At 37.1% G+C, this 22,587-nt stretch overlaps 3 protein-coding genes across 3 annotated transcripts; all 3 read right to left on the bottom strand.

Moving 5' to 3' along the window:
* Window positions 1-1,689: 1,689 nt before the first annotated feature.
* On the bottom strand, window positions 1,690-2,791 carry TwdlV (TweedleV). Its single transcript, XM_014236429.3, has 2 exons — window positions 2,709-2,791; window positions 1,690-2,628 (listed from the first exon to the last, which is right to left on the bottom strand). The coding sequence occupies exons 1-2, from the start codon at window positions 2,721-2,723 to the stop codon at window positions 1,831-1,833; spliced, it is 813 nt and encodes a 270-aa protein (XP_014091904.2). The 5' UTR covers window positions 2,724-2,791; the 3' UTR covers window positions 1,690-1,830.
* A 1,808-nt stretch (window positions 2,792-4,599) lies between these two features.
* Window positions 4,600-5,761, bottom strand: LOC106618624 (pupal cuticle protein 36a-like). Its single transcript, XM_014236428.3, has 2 exons — window positions 5,675-5,761; window positions 4,600-5,594 (listed from the first exon to the last, which is right to left on the bottom strand). The coding sequence occupies exons 1-2, from the start codon at window positions 5,687-5,689 to the stop codon at window positions 4,797-4,799; spliced, it is 813 nt and encodes a 270-aa protein (XP_014091903.2). The 5' UTR covers window positions 5,690-5,761; the 3' UTR covers window positions 4,600-4,796.
* A 9,278-nt stretch (window positions 5,762-15,039) lies between these two features.
* LOC106617745 (transcription factor sma-9) lies at window positions 15,040-16,555 on the bottom strand. Its single transcript, XM_014235132.3, has 2 exons — window positions 16,416-16,555; window positions 15,040-16,341 (listed from the first exon to the last, which is right to left on the bottom strand). Exons 1-2 carry the CDS (start codon window positions 16,500-16,502, stop codon window positions 15,187-15,189), a joined length of 1,242 nt encoding a protein of 413 aa, XP_014090607.3. The 5' UTR covers window positions 16,503-16,555; the 3' UTR covers window positions 15,040-15,186.
* Window positions 16,556-22,587: the final 6,032 nt, after the last annotated feature.

Here is a 22,587-nt window from a genome sequence, read left to right as displayed (position 1 = left end):
TTTGACCCATTGGCAAAAGCGAATGCGAAAAATATAATGAACTTTTGGAAGTAATAATTTAATTGTGTACATATGTAGCGTTAGGATATTTATATAAGTCCATCACACATACATACATACATATTTGTTAACCGCTGAGCTCAACTGTTTGCTGACGTCGACTTCATTACTTCAGTACTCCAGTAATGATTAATGGTATATTTTTTTAAAGCAATAGCACCCGCATTACAAAAGAAATTATGTTAGCAGTAATTATTACAACTTTATGTACATTCGTAAAGCGATTTTGGTTTTGATGCGTAGAGTACGATGTATTAGACTACACTCCATGCATGATTTCATTTACCATATATATACCATTTTATGATTGGTATATGTTATTTGTTTCTGTGGGACTGCAATGGCTATTCTCTAATTTATGATAATAAGATAGTAAATAATTTTTCAATACGTTTAGTTTTTTCTATACTGTTTATGGTACTTCCCTGTACTCACTCCTTACTACACTATGTGCATGTTTATAGTCTTAGTCAGAATTGCAAACATTTTAAGATTTTCTGACCATTGTCTTATATTAGTGGTAATTAAAGTTATATGATAATACTTTAGACAGACGATTTTCTAATATATAACGAAATTTAAGTTCTTTCTATTCGTTTGATCCGATGTACTTATATTGAATTTATTTTTTTATTTCAATTTAGAAACAAATGGCAACACTTTTAATTTTAATTTTAATACTAAAATTGCAATAATGTCTTTATAACTTTCGAGTGCTTAGTGAAGTTTAACAATTTACTAAAAAAGAATAACAGCTGCTAACCCTTCTCAAAATGATATTACACACAACATTTACTAAACCGCTTAGTTTAAACACTTGTATAACCAATGATCCTATTGGTGTGTCTGTTAAAAATCAACGCGTATACGACGTCAGTAACCTCGGCTTTTGGCAAAATTTTCGCGTGACGATTGGTTTAACTTTCGTTGAGTTAAAATTGGACCTTAAGCTCTAAATATCATGACACACCAACTTGAATACCCAAAAGTAGTCATTTATCCCCCAAATCGCTTGAGACCGGCTAAAATTGGTGACCTTTCTCAAACAGCTCCTAAGTTCACTTAGCGAGCATATCCGACGGATACGGTTAATTCAATCTCGAAACTTAGGTTTTTAGAGTTTTGAATCTGGTCCGTCTAGACTACTTCGCTTGCACCTGAATACTTTTACGAAATGCAGAAATGCTCAATAGCAGAGATTCATATTTTCAATTTAATACGGACTAAGAATAAGAAATTGTTTACATTTCATAAGAGAAATTCGTAATTGCACTACAATCCGAAAAAATAAAGCAGCGGTTGATATAAGCGACCTTGATATAAGCTGAATACGGCGAAGAAAAAACTGCTGAAACATTACGATGGAAAGAGTGAGCAAAATTTTAATGAGTTATGAATTTAAGGCGTGTAAGCCTGTCACTTGAAGCGAGATATTGCCGAATATGTTGCTACAATACAATGAGTGAAGTCCGTCGATAGCTGCTATTTTGCAAAGTCCAAACTATTTAAAACTCGTAATTGTTTATTTTGTTTTTGCTCTATCTGTAGGTTAAAGTCGATGTTCTTGTAGGTAACTAATGTCCGCTGTAATAATAGTGATTTGAGAAGAACTTTTAGTTTCAATTCATACAAAAGTCTTATTTATTTCATTACCACTCGCATGGCAGACGAAAAGTTCACTTGTGGTTCAACGCAAAGCGTAAAGCGATTATAAAAATATTTAACAACAATAACAGTACTAAAATATCAACAAACAACAACTATCTCAGCTTATTTGAAATTGGGTGGCAAGTATGCATTGTTACCGGCATGTCCGCCGATAGCACCACCGCCGAAACCACCACCGATGCCAGCACCAGCACCAGCTCCAGCGCTAGCATGAGCACCAGCACCATCGCCGCCGCCCAATGAACCGATGACCGAGCTCACTGGGATGACACCCTCGTCGGTGATTTGGCTACTGCCGCCGAGTGCATCGTATTGAGCCTGGATTTCTTGTTGGGCATGTTGAGCCTCCTGGGCGGTCTTGTACTTGATGAAGAATACTTCGGGCTTGGTGGTAACAGTGGGCTGCTCCAAGACTTGGGCGTCAATATCGGTACCGTCGGTCTTCTTGTTAAGCACATAGATGACGGTCTTCTCTTCGTTGATTGCGGGTGTAATCTTGATGGAAGCCTTCTTTTGGGAACGATTTGGTGCTTTGATGAAGACTACATTGTAGTTCTTGCGTGGCACACCAACGGTCACGTGTTTCTCTTGGTACTGCTCTTCGGCATCTTCAGGTGCGGTATGGATGAAGAAACGTTTTGATACCACAGCTTGCTGTTGTTGCACGCTAGCACCACCATGTTCAAAAAAGCCACCTTGTCCACCGCTAATACCACTGGAAACGCCGGAAAGACCGCTACCGCCGAAGAAACCACCACCAGCACTGGAAGACTGACTGAACTGGCCGAATCCACCATTTCCATGTGCGATTGCACCACCAGCACCACCACGTCCAGCGGAAGCTGGGTTATAGTTGTAGCCTTGTGGCGCGGCAATGGCCACGGCGGACAAACACAAAACCTGGATGGAGTATATAAAAAAATTTAGTGATATGTTGGCGGAGGTCTATGTTGTATACAATCCTCTGAAGACATGCTTACAATGAATCCACGCATTTCTCTGTTTAAGTTTTTTTTTAGTTGGAATAGTTGTGGTTGTTGCGACTGAAGTTGTTTGATTTGCTTGAAGCTTTGCTTTGAACTGATGAACTGTGGCACGACGTACTTCTTTTATAGCAATAAAAAGTCTAACATCACGTCACGCAAGTGATGAACCCGACTGTAACGCATCACCATTACAGCACACCGCGCTCCACACCCTCTACCGCTCTGCACCATCCAGCCAGCCGCAACGCCTCTTCAGCATTCGCCACATTGCTGGGCTTAGTAAATTGTATTAGTTGTTGCACTTCCACGCTCTTCGTCGCTTGAGGGATTTCTTATCGCTTTTATTGTTGCCTACTCTTGTTGTTGTCAGCCCTCGCAACGCTGACTTTCAATTTTCGGCACTCTGCTTGCACCAATCTGTTTCGCAGCAACCAATTTTGGGTTATTTACTCAGTTCGATGCTCTCGCCGCCCTTCAACCAACGAAAGCTCCATTTTTTTGATTATCTAGCGTATCGAAGGTATTTCCATGTTCAATCTACTAACTTCTACAAATCTCCAATGACCAGTGACTAAGTGCACTCGGCTGCAGAGCCACCGTTGCTAAAACATTTATTCGGCTGACACCTCCGTTACATTTCGGACATAGCGAATGAGATGGTGAGCAAATTGGTGTATGTGCACATATACCTATAAGTACACGCTTACACAGCAGCGCATAGTAAACCACGTCAAGCCTTGCGTCATAGGTAGTAATTATTCAACTGTTTCGCTTTAGTGTAGATTTCAACGCCACTGCCTTGCCACCCCGCTTGCCGCGCGTCTTCCGAAGCATGGAGTTACTTACATATTTAAAATAACCTGCGGCAATTGGTCACAAACATACATACAGATATGTACAACATGTCAGCGAATTTGCTTTAGTTTACCGTTTAGCTTTGAGGCATACATATACACAGAAATACATATACATACATACTTACATACATAAGCGTAAAGTCATCGTGCCTGCAGTATTTAATTCGAATATTTTTATACTCTTGCAATTTGTGCTACAAAGTATAATAGTTTTGTTTGTATCACGTAAAAAACCACCAAACTAATTGAAATAGATATACTCCGTCTGTCCGCGCACGCTGTAACTTGATTAAAAATTAGGATATCTTATTGAAATTTGGTAGACATGTTCCCTGCTAATAAAGTAAGGACGAGCACTTAGATAGGCGTAATTGGACCAGTGCCATAACTAAGCCGCAAAATAAGATACAGAGCTCAAATTTAATACAACGAATCACATTAAGAAGGGGCACCTGTGTATTGGAAATCGTTAAAAACGGACCGACCTCGGTATTAGCGGCGGATAGGGGAGGCAAACCTGCTGCCTTGCAAAATAAATTAATATTGAGCATCCATTATAGCTTTGTAAGAAAATAATTACATTTAAAGCGAATTGCAAAAGAAGTAAAAAAAGGGTGGAAGTCTTAACCCATACACATACATATAACAGACATACACATTACTAGGCCACATATGTCTTAACAGATTGTGAATATTTCCGAATATCTCTGACCGCAGTTGATTGACAAACGCGCCGCGAACGAACCGCTTCGCATTACGTCGGACAGGAGTAAACAAAACTTCAGTGAGTGATGATGTGGGGGCGGGTAAGCTTGTCACTTGAAGCGAGATATTGAGTGAAGGGCGTCGATAGCCGCTGGAAAGCCAACAAATGGCAAAGCTATGATTTTGCTATTTTGCAAAGTCCAAAAAATTGGAAACTCGCAATTGTTTCTTTTTCGATTGCGCTACCTGTAGCTTGAAGCCGATATACTAGTGGGTCACTGGTGTGCCCTGTAATAATATTGATTTGCAAAAAGCTTAAAGTCTCAATTCATACAAAAATCTTATTTATTTCTTTACCACTCGCATGACAAACGAAAAATGTGTGCGTATTAAAGTGTAAACAATACAACTATTTCAACAATGCTCTGCGCTTCATTTGTGGTTCAACGCAAAGCGTAAAGCGATTATAAAAATATTTAACAACAGTACTAAAATATCAACAAACAACAACTATCTCAGCTTATTTGAAATTGGGTGGCAAGTATGCATTGTTACCGGCATGTCCGCCGATAGCACCACCGCCGAAACCACCACCGATGCCAGCACCAGCACCAGCTCCAGCGCTAGCATGAGCACCAGCACCATCGCCGCCGCCCAATGAACCGATGACCGAGCTCACTGGGATGACACCCTCATCGGTGACCTGACTGCTGCCGCCGAGGGCATCGTATTGAGCCTGGATTTCTTGTTGGGCATGTTGAGCCTCTTCAGCGGTCTTGTACTTGATGAAGAATACTTCGGGTTTGGTGGTAACAGCGGGCTGCTCCAAGACTTGGGCGTCAATATCGGTACCGTCGGTCTTCTTGTTAAGCACATAGATGACGGTCTTCTCTTCGTTGATTGCGGGTGTAATCTTGATGGAAGCCTTTGTTTGCGAACGATTTGGTGATTTGATGAAGACTACATTGTAGTTCTTGCGTGGCACACCAACGGTCACGTGTTTCTCTTGGTACTGCTCTTCGGCATCTTCAGGTGCGGTATGGATGAAGAAACGTTTTGATACCACAGCTTGCTGTTGTTGCACGCCAGCGCCACCATGTCCAAAGAAGCCACCTTGTCCACCGCTAACACCACTGGAAACACCTGAAATACCGCTGCCGCCGAAAAAACCACCACCAGCACTGGAAGACTGACTGAACTGGCCGAAGCCACTATTTCCATGTGCGATTGCACCACCAGCACCACCACGTCCAGCGGAAGCTGGGTTATAGTTGTAACCTTGTGGCGCGGCGATGGCCACGGCGGACAAACATAAAACCTGGATGGAGGATATAAGAAAATTAAGTGAGATGTTAGCGGAGATCTATGTTGTGTATAATCCTTTGCAGACATGCTTACAATTAATCCACGCATTTCTCTGCTTAAGTGTTTTTAGTTGGAATAGTTGTGGTTGTTGCGACTGAAGTTGTTTGATTTGCTTGGAGCTTTGCTTTGAACTGATGAACTGTGGCACGACGTACTTCTTTTATAGTAACGTAAAGTCTAACATCACGTCACGCAAGTGATGAACCCGACTGCAACGCCCTCCTACCGCTCTGCACCATCTAGCCAGCCGCAACGTCTCTTCAGCATTCGCCACATTGCTGGGCTTAGTAAATTGTATTAGTTGTTGCACTTCCACGCTCTTCGTCAGCTGATGGATTTCTTATCGCTTTTATTGTTGCCTACTCTTGTTGTTGTCAGCCCTCGCAACGCTGACTTTCAATTTTCGGCACTCTGCTTGCACCAATCTATTCCGCAGTAACCAATTTTGCGTCATTTACTCAGCTCACTTCAACCAACGAAAGGTCACCTTTTTTGATTATCTAGCGTATCGAAGGTATTTCTAATTTCAATCTACTAATTTCTATAAATCCCCCATGACCTGTGGCTAAGTGCGGTCGGTTTCGAAGCGACCATTGCAAAAACATTTCTTCGGCTGACACCTAGTTAACATTGGCGATCAGCGCGGATCAGAGATAAGCGTCGTAATATTTCGGACATAGCGAATGAGGTGGTGAGTAAATTGGGCACATACATACATAAGTACACGCTTACACAGCAGAGCCTCAAAACCCATATCATGCCTTGCATCATATGTAGTAATTATTCAACTGTTTCGCTTTAGTGTAGATTTGAACGCCACTGCCTTGCTATCCCGCATGCCGCGCGTCTTCCGAAGCATGGAGTTACTTACATATATAATATAACCTGCGGCAATTGGTCAAATACATACATACAGATATGTACTACATATCAGCGAATTTGTTTTATTAGTTTAGCGTTTAGCTTGGATGCATACATATACACAACAACAAATACATAAGGGCATATGTACGTAAAGTCATCGTACCTGCAGTATTTAATTTGAATATTTTTATACTCTTACAACATGCTGCTACAGAGTATAACAGTTTTGGTCACCTAACGCTTGTTTGTATCACCTAAAACTAATAGAGATAGATATAGAGTTAAATATATATCAATAATCGGGATGAGCAAACGAGTGGGATTCCGAGTGACTGTCTGCCTGTCCGTCTGCCTGTGCAAGCTGTAACTGCAGTAAAAATGGAGATATCGGTACACATGTTCCTTGGCAAAAGAGTATAAACGGGATGGGTGTAATCGGATAACTACTACGTCCACAAAACGTCATTAATCTAAAACATATAAATTGCCTGATTTAAGCCGAAAATTGAGATACAGAACAGCAATTTGGTACAACAAATCTCTAATTGTGAGGAGCTCCTGTGGTAGGAAAGTTTTCAAAAAGTGGGCGAGGTCCCGCCGCCTAATAGGTTTATGTATATATCTCCCAAACCATTTAAGCTACATCACCCAAATTTGCACAGAACAAATCATTTCGACATTTCTTGAGCCCGCGTGAAAATATGTGAAATCGGATTATAACCGCGCACACTCCCGATACAATGGTTTGGTGAGAAATTGCTAAAATTCCGATAAATCTATACATTTTTACTTTCCAGTATACAAATCAATCATCATTAATATATCGAGATAAAACTTTGCACGAATATTGCCTTTATTGTATGACATGTCAGGTATAACAATTTTCAAAATCAAACCATAACTTTTCAAACCCCCAGACACCGTAAATGCGGACCTCAGACCCTATGACTGAATTTCTACTGAAACTATCGGTCAATGAGATATATCATTGAAATTAGGAGAGAATCCTTTCCTCATAGTAATATATGCCAAAAATTGGTTAAATCGAGTCAATATTTCCCTTAGCCCCCATATACTTAATTGAAAGGTTTTCGAACTTCTGGTAATATGTAGCAATGCCAAAAGTAGATAAAATCGTGACAACTCGGCTTATACTGTGTATAATATATTATATATATATATAATAATAATTTCCGTTATTCTAACAAACCGATGAACATGATTGGAGTTGATATAGACCTTGGTCTTAACCTCATATCCCTTATATCATCAATTGCCCTCTTTGACGTTGACGTTTTACACATCAACTCAGTGTTTTAAATTTAGAATTTTCGGTTGAGTTTATGTCGGATATATCTCATTTGAGGATTATTTTAATATAATTTTCGATGACAGTAAGTAAAATATTGTTATAAAACTAACAGAGTGTATAACCTATAGTACAACTTAATAAAGTACCAATTTTGATCGTATTCATTCACGATTTGTTCGAAATTTGAATGCAGAATTTTTGCGCAACATTTTTTAACATGAAATTGAGCCAACACCTGAAGGTATTTCCCCTGCTTTAATCATTGCAAGTTGCAAAAATATAAAATGTTAGTTTACACCCGAACTTAGCTCTTTCTTACTGGCCTTTTAACTTATTTCCATTTAATTGGAGAAACTACAAATCATCACTTTTTTATTATTTTTGTACATTTTTGTTGCAAAAAAATATGCCTGTATTATTGTTTTTGTAGATACCTATGTCGTTTAACCGTAAATTGACCATTTATGAGCACTAATTATAACTTTGTCTTATTTTGGATTACCATTTTGTTCTGTTTTTTATAAGTTTTATATTTTTCATTGTTTTTTATAGTTTTTCCTGTTGCTTTCGATTTTTATTTGCAATTTGCTCATTTTGATTCGTTTTATATTTACTTATATATTATTAAAATAATCTGATGATTTACCGACATTTATGCAAAATCAATACATAGATATTTTTTATAAAAAAATTAACAAATTTAACATGTAAGGAAGCACTAAGTACGGGTGTAACCTAATATTTTGTACTCTTACAACTTGACAACAATGCTTAAAGCAGGGGAAATACCTTCAGGTGTTGGCCAAACTTTATATTAAAAAATTTTTCAAAAGAATTCTACATTTATTATTTGTTATTTTAATAAGTTATATTATAGGTCATAGACTTAATTAGGTGTGAAACTATATTTTACTTAACGTCAGCGAAAATTAGCCTCAAACGAGATATACTTAATACAAACTTAACTGAAGCCTCTCCAGTTTAATATAATATTTGATGTGCAAAACGTCAACCAGAAATTATTACATGTAGTATATTATAATTTCATATTTTCATTAAGTTAATTTTGCTAAGATATCTTGGATACAATATTGACCGATATATACGGTATAAGGCCAACCAGAAGTTTCGAAATCTTTTATCAAATATATGGGATATAGGTGTAGTATTGACCCAATTTTAGCTAAATTAGACAATAATATCTCCGAACTTCTATAATATATCTCCCAGATTGAGCGCTATTTTCGATAAAACGTTCGCAATAGTACCGGGGTTCACATATTCGATACCTATTTGCATAAATAGTTTTGGTTCGATTTGGACAAGTTTTGGTCATAAGGTCGGACTATTCGTGAAATGTTTTATCCTGTTATATTCATTGGTGCTTGATTTATATACTGGAAAGTGAAATAATCAGATGACATTTAAAATGGTGTTATATGAGAAGTAGGCGTGGTTTTAGTTCGATTTCGCTCTTTTTAATACTGTAACATAAAAAATCATCAATCAGGATAATGTTACCTACCGAATTTAAAATCGGCAGGGTAGCTCCCGAAATATGGGTTCTCACCTAAATGTGAGCCGTGCCACGCCCAAGATCAAATTTTTACAATGGTTCTAATAAAGCCCTCTTATACCATATCGGATGTAAGATTATGCCTCTTACGCATTTACTTATAGATTTATCGCACTTTAAGTAGTTTTTAACAAAACCGTTATATGGAGGTTGGGTGGTTTTATTATCCGCTTTCACCCCATTTCTCACCGTCGGTAGAGGTGCTAAAAATATTTGACTTGTTTGAATTTGGTTATTATAGCTCTAGCGGCTTAGGAGATATACCCATTAAACTTATTAAAGACCACGCCCACTTTTTAAAAAAATGTTAATGTGTCATGTGTAACAGCGTTGTATCCTTTTGTAGAGCTCAGTTAAGGCTATTCATTAGTTTTCACTTAACGGGGTTTTGTGGGCATGGCAATGGTCCGATTATGCCCATCTACAACAACATGTGTACCAAGTTTCATCAAAATATCTCAATTTTTACTCAAGTTATAGCTTACACAGATGGACGGACAGACGGACGAAATAACGAATATCTCGATTAGTTTTAGGAGATACGAACACCGGTTGGGGGGAACAAAACTATTATACACTGTAGCAACGTGATGCAAGAGTATACAAATTTTGAAACTTAGTCATGAAAAGACACTAAAATTGATGGCCAATACTAAAACATTTTAGTTGACAACAAAATCAAAACAAATAAACTTATGTTTAAATCATTCCAAATGAAGACTGGCTATTTCTAAGAGCCAATTTGTTTGTTAACTTACAAACAATAATATATAGTAGGCATAAAGGGTGCTTCTTCGCTTGCATCGGTTGTTAACATTGAATAACTTTAGTATTCATGAGACAAATTTGAAACTTCGAAAATTTCACTCATGAACCGCTTCACACGATTACATTTTATATGTATGTATATATTCAGTTTTCAGAATTCAGTTATATCGGCAAAAATATCGTGACCGAAGGCTTATCTGTAAACACGTTTGGTCACGAACTTAGTTGCGTGCGGACCAGTGAGAGGTCATCACAGGATAAACATGAATCAACGGCAAAAAAAACTCAAAGCATAAGAAAGAGTGTTGTCCAGTATCTATCACACTCGTTTCGTCGACTTACTCTGAGTTTTGACCTCATTGGAATTACTGAAAATGATTGGAGGGATTTTGAAAAACAATTACCACAACGAGTACAGACAACTTATTCTTCAGATTGCTTGCAATACAATCACCCAGTCGATTAAATGGTTGACACTGAACTTGAAAAAACTTCCCGACTTAGGGATTTAGGATCCATGAAACGCTATTGCATGTCCATACAATATAAAATTATCAAAAGAAATCGATATTAATGAATGTGGGCTAATAAATCGGCAGGACGGTTACTAGTTACACCAAGACAGCGCACCATGACACACTGCGGAGCAACGAAAATCCCCTAATCACACTAAAGCCCAAATTTGATTCTCTTCGACATACGGTTGCAAAGTTATTTGAAAAGAAAAGCGTACGTCAGCGATCCTCCGAGGCTCCAGAGGTTAAAGCGAACATGTTGCAGACTATTAGCTTGACTTATACATACAATATATTCATAATAACATATGTAAAAAGATAAATTAAAGAAATCACATCCAAAAAAAATATTGCTTTTTGAAGTTTTTAATATCCATACAAACCACGCACCCTGTAAATAATATATGTGAGTATATATGTATGCATATAAAAAATAATTTATCTTAATTTCGTGAATAATTATATTGTCATTTTTTCATGCATATCAAATGCTATAAATCTTTATTTGAGCGCTGAAAGTTTTTAAGACGCTTAAATAACTATTATTGGATTATTGCATTGGTTAAATGGTTGTGTTTTCGAGATTAAATAAATTCTCTTGAATTGCAACAATTATGTTATGCTAAAAATATTATCTTAGAGCTAATGATCAATACACGTTTTTAATCAGCGCAGAAACATGCAACATATAGTTGTTGGGCAGATTTAAGGGAGATGTAATTTTTTAAATAATTGGAAATAATTCAATATACCATAAAAACAAAAATTGTTTTTGGTAAATAATTACATGTAATTGATATATAATCGCACTTAAAACCTTTCGATGAATCTGTTTACTCTACAACTCACCTAGCCCCTAGATAGAGTAAGTTGGGCTAAAGTAATACACCCGCATTTTTCAAAAACTATACATATTTTGATCAAAGTTCTTTCGTGAGTACGTAACGTGGTAACGGTAAAAACCTGTTGTGGCAAGATTACGCATGGTATTAAAGCTTTGGTTTGCTATTAGCGTGCAAAAGAGTTTTCAGTAGTGCTGACACAAATATTTCAGTCCGCGCCTGGATATACGATTACTCCGAGTTTTTTACATATATTTGGTTTATTGAAAATTACTTTGGTTCTTACGTAAATATATTTGATTATATTCACGTAATATTTTGGTATTTTTAAATATATAATTATTATAAGCAAATATTAAAAGTAACAATTCCTTATTACACCTTTAGACTAAGCCTAAGAACAGCGAAACTCGATAGTGAGATGCAGAAAATATATAAAAAGGCTATTCAGGCTGTAAGAGGCGAAAATATGGGAATACTTTTGGCGTATTTTGTGCCATTTGTAACGGTGTAAAGAGCTGCACGCAGTTATAAAGCAATCGACGACATACTAGCCGTGCCATTGGGATATAAGCCTGTTTTTAACCGGAATGTGGAAGGGAAGCTAGTAAGATATTTGAAAGAAAATGGCAAAGTTTTGGGGACTAACTCGAATGACGTCCGCTAGCTTGCTTTCCAATTAGCAAGACGAAACAATATTGATGAGAACCCATTTTCTGTAATCAAAGAATGCGCTAGAAGAGATTGGCTGCGTGTCTTTCTAAAAAGGCATCAAAGGGAAATAAGCTTATTAAGTGCCACTGGTACTTCTTTAGACATAATAAAAGGATTCAATGGAATATGAAAAATATTTCAAAATTTTCTTCAATTCGAATTTGGAATATCGATGAAGTTTCTATCGTGCAAAGTAAGCAGCCGAAAATAGCTGCAAATTGGGTATATGACATCAGCAGAAAGAAGATTTTTTATAACTGTTATAAGCTGTTTAAGCGCAAGGGGACCTTTTTTCCACCATTCCTTATGTTCACAAGAATTCCTTTTTCCAACCTTTTCTAAAGCCGCATTCTGCAGGTCTGTCTAATACAATAAGACATTCTTATACCCTGAATAGTAGGATAATAATTTGTAGGGTCACTGACTTAATATACTCTATTGAGGGTATAAAAAGTTATAAACCTTTAAAAATTTAACACAAATATTTTATCGCCTTGAATACAATATATCCATAATCCTCGGCTGAGATCACCTTCAGTGCCTTCAGCGAACTTTGGATTTTCTGCTTTCCGCTCTTTTTGAGCGCCTGGGTGGACAGTTTCGCCATCGTAGTTTAAACCCACTTTGCGTCACCAATAATGATGCATTTGATGAATGTAAGGTCTTTGCTAATAAGTAGCTTTAAATTTTATGAAAATAATTAAAGATTCGATGCTGCTTCAATTCAAGACAATGTGTTACAAAAACGTCTTTAAACAAACAAACAGAAAAAAAAAATAATAATAATAAATAAAAAATTAAACACAATTAGTTCAATGTTATTGTAGGCTGGTCGCTGCGCAGTGGAGTACAAGAAAAAGTCTGGTCTTTATATGTTTGTCTAATTAATTACGGTAATATAGGATGCGCAAATAATAAAATTTATTTAATTTTTGTTTTCTTTTTTATTTTGTTTCATAATGTCATGACCTAACTGAAATAATTGTGTGAGTATGCATTTCTGTATATGTGAGTGCGTTCGCATACACGCAACAAAAGTTTTTTAATTAAATTTAATACTTTTGCCTTTTTTTATCAGGCAATAAAATGTGTAACCTGTGACAGCAAATATGGCTGTCATACCTGTGCTAATAAACTGAATGATAAGTGTCAAAAAAGTTTGTGATAAATTGACAGTTAGTTTTTTATAACGAAGGAATAATTTTTAAAAAATTTCACTCTGTGCAAACAAATATTTCAAATTAATATTAATAAACGCACAGTTGCATGTTTGAACTAAATTATTATTTAACAAAGTTACAGTTAAAAAAAATTGCTTTGTTGCTAAAAAAATTCATTAAAGTAATTTGTCAAATTTCCTCTCGCTCTCATCGCTGTCACGGCTTAGCTTTTATTTAGCTTTCGGCTGACAGTGCAGTTATATTTTATAACACGAAGCTCTGTTCAACGCTTCGCCACTTTTTCACTCGGTATTTTTTTATTTGGTTGCGAAGTTTAGCCTTTCAATTATTTTTCGCTTTTATTGCTTCACAAATTTAATAGAAAATCATAATTAATCATTTGTGTTTCGATTTTCTGCACATTTTTTCTACACCATTCACTTTTTCCCCCTCCTTTTGACCTTGTTCGTGAAATTACATAGTTTTGTCTATGTTAGTAACGCATCGCAAATTAATTAATATCTTCATTCAAATCATTTTCATGTACAGGGGCATTCAATTGATGGACTTGAACTTTGACAGCGTAAATTTTGGTATGGTGCAACACGTGTGAATGCTGAAATTGTAGGTTAGACTATGTAGATACCCTGAAAGGGGCGTTAAAATCCATTGGGGTCTTTGTAGTAAGACTTTTTTTTTTACAGTTATCATATAACTGTGCCTTAGTTCGGGCTTTATTGTATGTTAATAATGGATTAATTTTTGGAAGAAAAAATATGCGCAACGCGAACAAAATAATATATTATTTCTTTTCAGGAAAATCTAAGTTCAAGAACTCAGTATTATAATCGACAATATCCTTAACACTCTGGAGCTCCATTTCGGACACGTAATTACAAATTTAGTGAAGAATGCTTAATTACAGGTCTAGCAAATATAGAAAAACTAAGTTAGGTCGAAGGACAAATGCCGCTAAAACAAGTTACTTTTAACTTAGAACCCAAGTTTCGACATAATTGGTTGCTAATATTCTTCCAGAGATAATCTATAAGATCTAAACTTTCGAAGTTTTCAACATATATACATTTTATTTATTGTACTAAAATGTTTTTTAACTAGAACTGGCATTTATGTTCCAGATTTAGGAGCTATCCTTTTCAGGAACTATATTTATATGATGTACAGAATGTTATTCTCTTTGAATTTTGCTGTTGATCTATATCGGCTAGGTTGGAATCACATTAGTTAGTAGCGATAAAGGCTTACTTTACGTCAGAGAATTGATCTAACATTTCTGACCATGAATAAGTTCAAAACGCTATAGATATTTTAAAATGTAGCAAAGCTAAGTATTTCTAATTAGCTAAGTAAGTCTAATAAGTTCGTAACGTAGAAAATAATATTCGACCGGGTCCATCTTGTAGAAGTTAAAAGATCTGTGCAAAATCTGTACGATATGTGCAACTTTTAACTAGAGACCTTGATCATAGTAGCAGCCATCTAGTGTATGCTACGACTCTGTGAAACCCCGGTTCGTTTTCTTACAATCTCACTCGAAACCGCGATAACTTTGAACCGAAAAAATTACGTATTCTTATTTTTTTACATTTTTAGTACAATATATTTAACAAACTTAATTTAAGCCGCAGAGCATGGCTTTATAAGAACAACAACAACAACAAGGTCATATAACAAAAACAATATAGCAAATATTCGGATGAAACTATCGCGACGATAGTATTCACATGGCAATAATACGAGCATAAACATCGACGAACGAAACAATGAGCGTTTTCATTGACGGAAATAATATCTGGATGGTGGCAAATAACCTTTGTTAGTGTTGGAACCTTGTGAGAGCGGTTGCTCAACGATCTGCAATTGCTCCTCTGGCTGTGCACTTAATGATTGTGCGCCAGCAGCTGGCAGCACAGCTTCAGCGTTAGGCGCAGATTGGACTACTTCAGAGCCAACGGCGGCCTCGGCTTCTGCTTGCTTAGCAGCATCTAGAGATCCAATGACGGAGCTGACCGGAGCGACACCTTCATTAGTGACTTGAGTCGAACCACCCAAGGCGTCGTATTGTGTTTGAATAGTTTGTTGGACATGTGCCGCCTCTTCGGCTGTCTTATACTTAATGAAATATACCTCGGGCTTGGCGGTGGTGGTGACCGGCTCATATACCTGTGTATCAATGTCGGCCGCATCTTGTTTCTTGTTCAGCACATAGATAATGGTCTTTTCTTCATTAACGGCGGGCGTGATTTTAAACGACGCCTTCGATCTGGACTTGTCGGACGATTTGATGAAGACAACATTATAGTTTTTACGTGGTTTACCAACGGTCACATGATGCTGTTTCACTTCCTCATCATCGTCTTCAGGTGCAGCATGCAGATAGAAGCGTTTCGAGATAACTGTCTCAGGTTCGACGGTTTGCTGTTGTTGCTGTGTATATTGGCTTGATTGCTGTGGCACCGATAGTGGTTGTTGTTGCAATTGCAACTGTTGTGGGATTTGCTGTTGCTGAGCGTACTGATGTGAAATCAATTGTTGGGACTGCAGCTGCTGCACAGAGTTTCCACCTGCTGAAGTGGGTACCAAGTAGCGGGCTTGCGGTTGCGCCACAGAAGCGTGCGATTGACCTACAGAAGCCTGCGCGGAAGCAGCGGCACTAGCGCCATTGATCGCAGCATATTGCTCGCCATTGAAACCAACTAATTGCGGCTGGGAGTTGAGCTCCAAGTTCGGTGCCAAATTGGCTAATTGCACGGCCATGACGGTTTGCATATCCTTCAGAAATTGAGCAGTTTCCGGTGACATCACACTATACTGGACATGTGGCTGCGGCACCGTACGCGTCAACTCTCCACTAATAGCCATTTGGGGGGCATACTGGTATCCCTGCTGTGGCGCTGCTGTGGTAATGGCAATAAATACGCAAAAAGCCTGCAGAAAAAGATAAGAAATATACATTATAGTATAAAATTTGCTCAGCGTCAGCTCCTGTCTTCCGCACTTACAATAAGTTCACGCATGTTCGTGCTTGGTTGGTTGCTGCTGGTTGAACGATTGTGTGGGTTGTTATGTACCTCGAAGGTATCACACATGGTTTTTATAGGCACATTCGGTGCAAATGCCGTTTGCTCTACAAAATTTTTTATTAAACGTTAATTTATCTGACAAGCTTCATTAAATTGTAATTGTAATTGTCATTAACAGCTCGGCGTTGATTCAGCAGATACCGTGAACAAATGCTTGCGCGTGCATCGAAATTATCGGCAAAAAAAAGAAAAGGGGCTAAATCAAAGTTAATGGGCGGCATCTAGCCAGTGGCTTCTTGCCTCAGATCTCCATTCACATTTGCTTGTTATACATATATTTATTCATGTTTATAATTCAGTATAAATATTATTTACATATGCCATCACAGTGGTAGATAAATTATGAATCAAAAGCTGATTCCTGCTGACTCATTAAAATCATCTTCAAGTAGCGATTGTGTGAACAAAAACAAAGAGAAGTAAGGTGCTTGTAACAGTGTCTCTGTTTATTCGGTATTTCATATTGCATTCAAATCTTTATCAAATATATAAATTTGTATACACTTATATTGGATTTGCCACAAAGCTTGCAATACCACGAAGTAAACATCGGATGCCTTATAAAGTAGCTTAGCGTAAAGAGCTGATACGTGTTAGTCATGTCCGTCTCTGTATACGCCAACTAGCTCCACAGTTTTTGAAATATCCATCCGAAATTTTGCACACGTTCTCTTCTTCTTAAGAAGCTGCTTATTTGAAACTGTCGATATCAACTCACTAAATAATGTAGATGCCATACAAGGTGTACAAAATCAAGCCCTTGTATGGAAAATTTTTTTATTTGACATTTTTTCTTCAGAAAATTATCACAGATTTTTGGTCAAGCCAAAGCTATCATCTAAGAACAAATTGTCCAAATCGAACCACTATAGCATATATGTATATGTAGCTGCTCTTCAAACTGACCGATGGAAATTAAGCTGAGGGTCTTCATAAAAGATCTTATTTTCTTTTTAGGTAATTTCAAATAACTAGCCTATAAATGCTAGCAAATAATTTATCGTTGTATGCAAACCGTTGGACGATGACGTTCTCAGATTTAGCAATATATACATACATAAAGTTGCTATTAGCTAGAGGCTATTTTAGTTTTGATATAGCCGAAGTTAACGTTTTTTTCTTACTAAGAAACAAATTTTGAGTAGTTTAGTAGTTTATTGAAGATGTTATTTTTTTAATTAATTCAGCAAATGGGTCCTTAATGTACATTTTTGCATGAAATCTGTTTCAGATATGAGAACTTAACAATCCTGATACCTACGCCAAGTTCACAAGGATATTTATACAGCAAATTTTATCAATAAAGGGAAAGGAGTTCTTAAATAATAATATAAAAACATATCAAAAGAAAAAAAATACATGATTGGACCTATTTCTGACATGTTTAATCTCTTCGAACATAAAATACAATAGTAGCGACTTTTAAATTTCAGGACATTCTATTTATTGTAAATAATTAAAATACGCCTGTCACATATTTTGAAACGAGACATGAACTTTTCAGCCCTTTCTCACAAAAATATGTTCATGTTTTATGAATGCAGCCCTGCCGATAGCATAAGCAGGCATAGTCAACTCGTCAGTCGTAACCACGCTTGCGACCGTACCGGTTGACAGGCCAAGTCTTTATATGATTCGGTCACAATCTACCTAATACTTTAGTTGTAAAATGTAGGGACCCACGGCATGTAAGCCACATAGAGAGTCAATTATTTTGTAATTGCAAAGGAGCTTGAAAGGTCATCAATCAAGGTTTTTTCTATGATAATTTGCCTAAGTGTATTGGAAATATTCGCAAAAAAACATCTTGCTCAATACATTTTGGAACCAATTTAGTACAATTTGGAACAAGTTTGTGTCTAGTTCCAGTTTTATTTGGAAACCAATTCAATTACTTAGGGATTAGTTCCGAATAATTTTTAAGGTAGTTTCTTCTTCGGAACTGCTTTAGTGTTATTCGAAGACTAATTTATTACTACCTAAAAATATATCTGAGACATGTGCGGAAGTGGCCATCATTATTTAAGATCCTAAAAATAGTAATTTTCTTATTCGTTTAAATTATTTGTCTATTTCCAATAATGTTTTGTAAAATTGTATACGGATGTTATATGTAACTACATGGACAAGCTTAAACCAGTATATAGATTTTTGCTGCTCCCAAAAGAATGTCCCAAAGATCACCTTCAAAATGTGCCGACCTAAATAGCCAGAAGATCCAAAAATAATTTGTAAACCAAAAACTTTCACTTTAATAATTTTAATGCCAACAAATTCAAAAACGCAAAAGGAATTAAAAAATTCCATTGTGAACTTCAATTTTTGTGCCACCCTGCTTTGATGGGTCAGCGTTAACGTGATTTCTGCCAATTTGCGCTTTGTTTGTTCGAACGCATTCGCAGTTGGAATAATTGAAAATCATATTTGAACGATGCAGCGTTAACAGTATGCGGCTGGTTTTATGAATGCAAAAACAAAAAACTGCAGAAATAGCACAAACTGTTGCTAAATTTATATAAAAGTATGTGTGGTCCGCTGGTTTTCGTTGGAATCTACAATTTTATTTTATCTTGCCAACAATTTATTTCCCACAATTGCACCCCACTTACAGTAGTAACGATGTATGTAAGTCCTGATAGCAAATTGATGCATCATACTTTTGGGAGATAGTATTCGCAGTTTTATTGGTTTTGTTTATTATTTGCTTACTGCAGTGGATGTTCATTGAGCAGCAACATTTTTAATGAAACATCTGAAATTCTCTCCACCTTCATCTACTCCGCTGAAAACTTGGATCACTGCGTCGCAGAGTCCACTCGGCGCGGCCGGCGAGGAATATGTGGATGGGGCAGCGAGTTGAGCTTTTTCACGGATGGGCCGAAGCTAGGAGGGAGAGTTTTCTGTAAGGAGCACTCCGTCAGTCTTAGCTTTAGGCTACCATACTGTTGTAGTGTTTTTAGGCAGAAGTGGTTGATATCAAGGTGGCCATAGACGAACTTCTATGAAGTGCTTCCACTTTCAGAGAGGTGAGCATTTACTCCGACAGCAGAGCGGTAATACTAACTCTAAGCTCGCTAACTGTGTACTCTAAGCTAGTCAAGGAGAGTATGTCACCACTAGAAATAGCATCAAGCTACTTCATCATCAGACTCGTTTGGGTACCTGATCACAGCGGAATCGCTGGACTCTGCAAAGCCGATAAGCTAGCCAGAGGTGGCTCCCTTGCTCCGTTGACATCGGAATGGAATCTAGTTGGATACCCTTGACGTTTTGCGTTCTAGCACTGATTCAATGGACCACGCGGGGGCTTAGCATGCGGTAATCAAAGATCAGCTCCTACGCGCAGGACATCTACCTAACAACTTGACTTGAGCAAAGTTCATCTTGCCGCAATCGTAGGAGATCTTACTGCTACCCAATAGGCATTAATGCGGTAAGGCTAAAAAGTTTGAGGCTAAGACATATCGGTAGTCCTACCTTCGGCAAACCAGAAGATATAGCCAAACTGACATTAGCCGTCTCACTGTGATAAGATTAAAGCGCTTTGCCGATTTGTAAGAGTCCTCTGCTATAGTATATAACTAGGTACCACAACGGACCGCCGTTCTAAGCTGTCCAAGTGAGACTACTGTTGGGATCGACCTCTGAACCTAACCTTACGTAACCTGCTATGAAAAACAACCAGCCTAATTTTAAATTCTTCACTTTTCACAAAGAGTTGTAAAAGGTTTATTTGACCTGTTCACTAAAAGACAAAAAACAATTTGAATTTAAGCCCAAGGAAACAGTACAGTCTCTTTAAGTTTAAGTTGAGTGCTTTTGTTTTCCTAAAATGTTACCTGACACTGCCCAGTATGTTGTTGAGGCTCATGTCTGTATAATCGCTCTAACATAAATCTATATTAGGTTGGCAACTCAGTATTTGCATATTTTTTTAAAAAATCAAAGACAATTTTTTCATGGAACTAAATAACTTTATTCTGTAACGTATTGCCCATTTTGATCAATGACCTTTTGCCATCTTTCAGGCAGCATCATAATCCCACTTTCATAAAACTTCTTTTTTTTACTAGCAAAAAACTGAATCAGGTACGATTTGACATTATCATCATTATTGAAATTTTAACCATTTAAGGAGTTTTATAAAGATCGAAACAAAAATTAATCCGATGGTGCAAGGTCAGGACTATATGGCGGATATGGCAAAACATCCCAACCAAGCTCCAATAATTTTTGCCGAGTGACCAAAGATGTGTGGGGCCTTGCATTGTCATGATGCAATACAACACCTTTTCGATTTATCAATTCGGGCCGCTTTTCTTCAACTGCATTGATTAATTTCGTTAGTTGTTCAATTTAGATAACAAAATTGATCGTTCGGTTGGGCGGTAAGCGTTCAAAGTAGACAATTCCTTTCTGATCCTACCAAACTGATAACAAAACCTTTTGATGAATACCAGCTTCTGATGTTGTTTGAGCTGGTTCACCTAGCCTGCTCCACGTTGTTTTTCGCTCGATATTGTTGTAAACGTTTCTTTAACAAATCGAAGCTGTTAATGCGTTGCGTTAAATGCGTTTCTTTCAGTTCGTTAGGAACCCATGTATCGAGTTTTTGAACATAGCCAAGCTGTTTTAAGTGATTTTCAATGCATGTATGTGATACCTGAAACTTTCCTGCAATCTCACCTGTTGTACTGTGACGATCCTATTCGTTGCCGTTCTTTTATGGCTTCGTCGCCATAAACAGCACATAACTTTTTGTGTTTTACATTTGGACTACGCCAGCAAACCTAAAAATTCAACTGAAGCCATCTACGAGTGAAATCCGCAAAATCTTAGTTGCTGGAGTGACTTAAACCCAATTAAATTTAATACAAATGTGCTTACAGTGTGTATTCCATTCCATCAGTACTTTCGGTCTTAACACATTAGCCAGAGTAAGACTCTTCAGATTTTATAGCATTCATGCGGTACTATGTTGAATTATATATAGCCTTACATAAAGGAGCTATGTTGCACTTTGTGAGTTTGAGTCCAATTTTGTTTGCTCGAGATTTTATTTAACTTTTTTGGTGCATGATTTGTATACTGGAAAGTGAAAATATCAAATGGAATTTAAAGTTATGTTATATGGGAGGTAGGCGTGGTAGTAATCCAATTTTGATAACATGAAAATGTAAAACTAGTCCGAGGCCTGGATATATGTGATTTCACCTAAATGTGGGCGGTGCCACGCCCATCCCTCTTTGGCCATCCCGGATGTAAAATTTAATGTCTCTGACGCATTTCACCTATTTTCACGCTGGCGCATGAGATGTTGAAATGATTTGTTATGTGCAAATTTGAGTGATATTGCTGGTGATAATGGTTTCTGAGAAAGATACATTGAACCTATTATGGGGCGAGACCACGCCCACTTTTTAAACATTTTCAAACCGTTGGCCCCTTCTTAATTTGATTCGTTGTACCAAATTTGAGTTCTGTATCTTAATTTATGGCCTAGTTATGGTAGTGACCCGATTACGCCCATCTACGAACTCGTCCTTACTCTTTTGCCAAGGAACACGTGTACCAAGATATCTTAATTTTTACTTAAGTTATCGCTTGTACAGATAAACGGATAAACAGATGAATAGACAGACAGTCACTCCGGTTTCAACTCGTCTCATCATCCTGATCATTTATATATATATAACCCTATATTAACATACATTCGGGATAAAGCGATCAAACGATCATCAATTTGAAATGATTAAATCAATAAGAATTATTATTAATGTATTTTTAATAATTTTACAAATGCTAACATTGATGTACTGCAAAATTAAATTTCATTTATAATTTTTTTTTTAATTTACATTTTCATATATTTAGCACGCAACTAGTAACAACTCATACACCGCATTTCTTTAGAGAGCTTTAACGACTGCTACGACCATTTATCATAGACACTGTAATCATGTTGGCTTCATTAATCCAATACTTTACCGCTTGTATTGTCATGCACATATATAACCATTTGTGCGGCACCGCACATAAGTACATTTGTATCTATGTATGTAACATGCTTGCCCGTTCTGGAGCAACACTT

The sequence above is a fragment of the Bactrocera oleae genome, chromosome 2 (genome assembly GCF_042242935.1).
Source record: "Bactrocera oleae isolate idBacOlea1 chromosome 2, idBacOlea1, whole genome shotgun sequence".
Lineage (NCBI taxonomy): Eukaryota > Metazoa > Arthropoda > Insecta > Diptera > Tephritidae > Bactrocera > Bactrocera oleae.
Note: the sequence above shows the minus strand (reverse complement) of the source record. Positions and strands in the feature narration are given on the sequence as shown.

Bases quoted from the DNA above. Each gene is read 5' to 3' on its own strand.
- LOC106617745 (XM_014235132.3), bottom strand. From the start codon at position 16,502: ATGTGTGATACCTTCGAGGTACATAACAACCCACACAATCGTTCAACC. The intron at 16,342-16,415 runs GTAAGTGCGGAA...CTTTTTCTGCAG, and splicing joins CGAACATGCGTGAACTTATT to GCTTTTTGCGTATTTATTGC.